Raw genomic sequence first — 5,026 nt, 5'->3', positions numbered from 1 at the left:
CGTTTCAATTTTTCCTCTTTATTTTATTTCCCTAATATTTTTCCTCAAATTTTCTGGAAATCAAACATAATCTTAATATATTTTGATGTTAGAAAGTTTGCAAAAGAGAAAAGAAAGGAAAAAAAAAGAAAAAAAGAAAAAAAAATTATAAAATTGCTCTTATTTACTCATACATGAATGATTACAAAAACAAAAATTAAAGAAGATATTTTTGTTCAATATAATATTTTTTAAATACAAATTTTTTTTGAGGATCAAGTTCATTGTATCTTTTTAATCAAATAAGCCTAATTTGACTTAGTTTTACTTTCATCCCATCACGACCAAAAATAAAAATTAAAATAAAAATAAAAAGAAAAAAAGAAAAGAAAAGAAAACACCATACTCTCATTCCACCATTGACCCACAAAAAAAAAAAAAAAACCTCCCTTTGATTGTATCATAAATCATTTATTGCTATTACATTAAATACAATATGGTTGTCACTCCATGGCTTTAATTGCACTTAGTTGATGAGTGTCACTAAAATTCCATTTAAGTAAACCCTCTATATCAATTTTTTTCATCTCATTTAGAAAAATAATTACTATAGTTGTCTTTTATACTTAAAGTGTCATAATTGCATCTTCTTCGTAGCATAAGCTTTACCATATATATAGAATTCACATTAATTTTTTGGATCTCTATTTCCATTATAATTAAATTACCATTTACTCCAATATACCTTTTAGCATCCTTCCCATATTAGATAGTCAAAGTAAACTCCGTTACTTCTCTTTCCCTATAAATTCATGTCTTTCTAATCTTGGTTCATTAAAGCAAGTTTCATCTGATCTTTAACCATGACTAGTCTTAGCTTTCTAGTTTCGAGTTTCATGGCCATGGCTCTTGTCGTCGGAGCTTTAGGTCAAATTGGAGGCCACCTCGATGCATGGGGCGACGGACGTGCAACATTTTATGGTGATATTCATGGGAGTGAAACCATGTGTAAGTCTCATTATTGGTTTATTAGATTTATGTATTATGTTTTATCAGAAAGTTTAATGTTAATTTTATTATAGATGGAGCATGTGGCTATGGAAATTTATTTGAACAAGGGTATGGTCTCGAGACAACTGCGCTAAGCACAGCGCTGTTCAACAACGGGGCGACATGTGGAGCCTGTTTTGAGCTATATTGTGTGCACTCAAAATGGTGCATAAAGGGGGCCGGAGGCATTCGAGTGACAGCAACAAATTTTTGCCCGCCTAGCTCTACATCCCCAAACCCCTGGTGCAATCCACCACAAAAGCACTTCGATTTGTCGCAATACATGTTTCTAAAGTTCGCCATATACCAAGGCGGAGTCGTGCCCGTGAAGTTCCGGAGGGTGTATTGTTACAAGAAGGGAGGAATGAAGTTCGAGATCAAAGGAAACCCATATTGGATTCTTGTGTTGGTGTACAATGTGGGAGGTCTGGGGGATGTTTCTAATGTGAAGGTCAAGGGTTCAAGGACTGACTGGATACAGATGCAACGGAATTGGGGCCAGAATTGGGAAACGGGGGTTCAATTGGTAGGCCAAGGCCTATCTTTTCAGGTGACTACTAGTGATGGTAGGATGGTGCAGTCGGATAATATTGTCCCAACCAATTGGGAGTTTGGTCAAACATTTGAGGGGCGAAATTTTTGAAAGTGATGTACTTGTTGTGTTGCCTTGAAGATTATGTGACTAAAAATGGAATTTATCTCATGTTTGGAACTAATAAATTGAATTTTAAATGATTATTAAATTCACTTAATTAGAACTACCTATACAATTTTACCCTATTTGAAATCTTATTATAGGGTCATCGAAATGTAGGACTACTAAAATCATATAATATTCAAACTTTAAGTCTCATTACTATTCCATTACTTCGCAACTTAATGTTGTTTTTTTATACCTTAATCTCGTTTGTTTATATATGATATCATTTATTTTTATCTTGATCTTATATATTTATATCATCATCTGATGACCTATATAGTACTATTTTAAAATATATGAGCAATTATTATGAACAATTTGAAGGGTAAATAATTAATTAAAAAAATGACATGAAAGATTTTAAAAGATAATAAAAAAAAATCCCACAAAATATGTCATTTTTAGGAAATGCTTATTATTATTATTATTATTATTGTAAACATTATTCTTCATTTGTTTTTTTTTTCCTTAAAAAATGAGAACATCCCTTCAATAAGTCATATCATTAAACATGATTTAGAAGTTTTTTTTTTTGTTCTCATTTCTATATAAAATATTAATTTTTAAAATAAAAATAACTATTATTAACAACACTTAAATAAATAAATAGACACAAAAATGAGAAAAGCAAAAAGGATGACTAAAATAGAATAAGGGAGTTACTTAATATATGGTATATATGAAAATTTGTTGAAAAGTAGTGGCTAAAAAAAATTTAAATTATGTACATCATCCAAATATATATTATTTTGTTTTAACTTTTTCTTGTTAATGGATATTTTTCACAAATCCCCATATTAATTACTTCATTAATGTCTACAAATCTACAAGTCTATTTTCTTAATGCATGTGCATTAAGAAAGTGTTGTAACATGGAATAAAGGTAATTATATATTTTTTTTAATAATTTTTTTTGCATTTTCTTTGAATCATATGTATTTAAAGGTATTGTTGTTTAATCGATATTTGATTATTATCTGAAAATGTCATATAGAATTTTAAATATAACACAAAAGGTAATTTTATACAAAATTATTTTCATTGACCTGTAATCATGTAGATATTATATATTCTTAGTCCAATAATTTAATGTTTTAAAACACGTCTATAAAATTAAAAGGGGTCTATAAATATATAAAATCGGAAGCATTTTCTCTTATCCGAGAGACATCATAATTACTTTCATCATGTTTCATAGGATTGTAAGATCAAACAAAATGATACACTTCATAAGACCAAGCTTGATCTTTTTCCATTACCATTCTTATTCTCTTCAAATGTGCTCTAATGATTTTTCGTCTTTCTTTTTCTCTCTGTATGCATTTCCAAAAAAGTCCCTGGATGGAAATCATGTTTTTGGAAATAAAGTCTAGAAATGTAACTTGGTAATTGAAATTTGTTTCAAATTTATTTCATGATGTCTTTTTGTTAATTTTATAATTAATTGACATAATAACCTGTCAAGTAATATTTATAAAATTATATCTCTTTATAAATAAAGAAAGAAATAAAAAAATTTATCTATATTCCTTTTTTTAATCTTTGTTTCTTGCAAATGAATATAAGAAAATAGCAAGGCCTCTATGAGAATGAGATTCTCCCAAATTTGAGAGAGAAATAAGTGGATTCATGATAAGTTCCTCGCATCAAAATAAAGAAACGATTAATATACAATCAATCAATTAATTATGACTTAATTATTTCATTACTAACATTCATCCCATGGAAATAACTATGAATTGAATTATAATATTATTTTCCTTTTTTTTAATCTTTGTTTCTTGCAAATGAATATAAGAAAATAGCAAGGCCTCTATGAGTATGAGATTCTCCCAAATTTGAGAGAGAAATAAGTGGATTCATGATAAGTTCCTCGCATCAAAATAAAGAAACGATTAATGATACAGTCAATCAATGAATTATGACTTAATTATTTCATTACTAACATTCATCCCATGAAAATAACTATGAATTGAATTATAATATTATTGAAGTTTTTGTGCATCCATTGAGTCTTTCCCATCTCCTTATTCCAATCATTTTTTGATTTCTTCACTCTTTTTCTTCATCTAATCTATTTTCTTTATTTATAGTCATAAAAGAAATTAAAGGACTTTCATTAGAATCAACCTCTAAATTCATAATAATAAGTCGAAGTAGATTATCTTTAACTCATATACAACTATTCATAATATCGCATATTTATATCGTAGGTTCAATTGGATTTTAGATTTATTCTTCTCTTTCTCTTTCCCTCTTGCCTTTTATTTGAAAATGTAAAAACAATGGGAGACAACCCCCAACTTCTTGTGCATTGGGTTCTAAATTCAGTGATTGGATAAAAGCAAGAATAAAATAGAAAGACAAAATTGAAAAGGAGTAAGGAAAGTGGGGAAAAGGGAAAAAGAAATGAAAAAGACAAGTTTGCTTTTATGACTGTGTTTTCTTCCTTGTATAGGCAATATCTGACATCTGCTTGAAATGTGGTTTCACTTTTTGAATCTCTCCTGGCTCTTGTTCATGTAAAGGAATCCATTCCTTTCTCTTACTATAAATTTGTATGCTATAGAAGCAATAGAAAAAGATTTATTGGGTTTGTGAGTAAAAATAAAAACAAGGAACTTAAGTGTAAACTCAAGGGGCAATTTTTTTCTTTTTAGGGAAGGGGATGTCCATGGCCCCATCAGTTGGTGATTCTCTTTTCTCTTTTATTCTAATAACTTGTATTGCAACCTCTAGCCGTGCTTGGTTTCATAAAATTTTTGGCAAAATATGTAAGGGAAAGAATAAAAGAAAAAGAAAAAGAAAAAAAAAAAAATAGATTCAAAGACAACGAATTATTTTTATACATTACTTCATACTTGTTTAAGGTATTTATTCATTTAATATTTTTATATTAATAATGACTTCTCATCCAATTATGAATAGAATCCAATGCAATTACATAGGAATTTTTTTTTTCCTTTTAGCACAACTTTGTCAAAATTCCATTGGGTTCCAACAAAATTATTTAAAAAATATAAATATAATGTATTTAAAAATTAAAAAAATATACATATAATGATTTTAATTTTTAAATATTGAAATACATACATTAATTCAATAAAACAACTTGAAAATGTGTGTCTTATTTCTTCTTCTATCAATTTTTAGAATTTCCCCTATACTTTTTTTTGAGTTAAGAAGTTTCAAAGAAATTACACTATATATGAACAAGAAGGAATTGATGCAACCGCACCCTATGAATTAGCACTATACATTTTTCTGTCAAATGTGTGACAGTGTTAGATGGGTTGC

At 28.3% G+C, this 5,026-nt stretch overlaps 1 protein-coding gene across 1 annotated transcript; it reads left to right on the top strand.

The window, feature by feature from the left end:
- The first annotated feature begins 829 nt into the window (after nt 1–829).
- On the top strand, nt 830–1,764 carry LOC100246415 (expansin-A25). The gene is made up of 2 exons (XM_002267068.4): nt 830–987; nt 1,062–1,764. Exons 1-2 carry the CDS (start codon nt 843–845, stop codon nt 1,670–1,672), a joined length of 756 nt encoding a protein of 251 aa, XP_002267104.1. The 5' UTR covers nt 830–842; the 3' UTR covers nt 1,673–1,764.
- The last annotated feature ends 3,262 nt before the right edge of the window (nt 1,765–5,026 follow it).

Source organism: Vitis vinifera, chromosome 7, assembly GCF_030704535.1.
Source record: "Vitis vinifera cultivar Pinot Noir 40024 chromosome 7, ASM3070453v1".
NCBI classification, from domain to species: Eukaryota; Viridiplantae; Streptophyta; class Magnoliopsida; order Vitales; family Vitaceae; genus Vitis; species Vitis vinifera.
This window is presented reverse-complemented; position numbering and strand designations above follow the sequence as displayed.

Coding starts and splice junctions, on each gene's coding strand:
- LOC100246415 (XM_002267068.4), top strand. CDS start 843: ATGACTAGTCTTAGCTTTCTAGTTTCGAGTTTCATGGCCATGGCTCTT. Junction 988..1,061: donor TCATGGGAGTGAAACCATGT/GTAAGTCTCATT, acceptor ATTTTATTATAG/ATGGAGCATGTGGCTATGGA.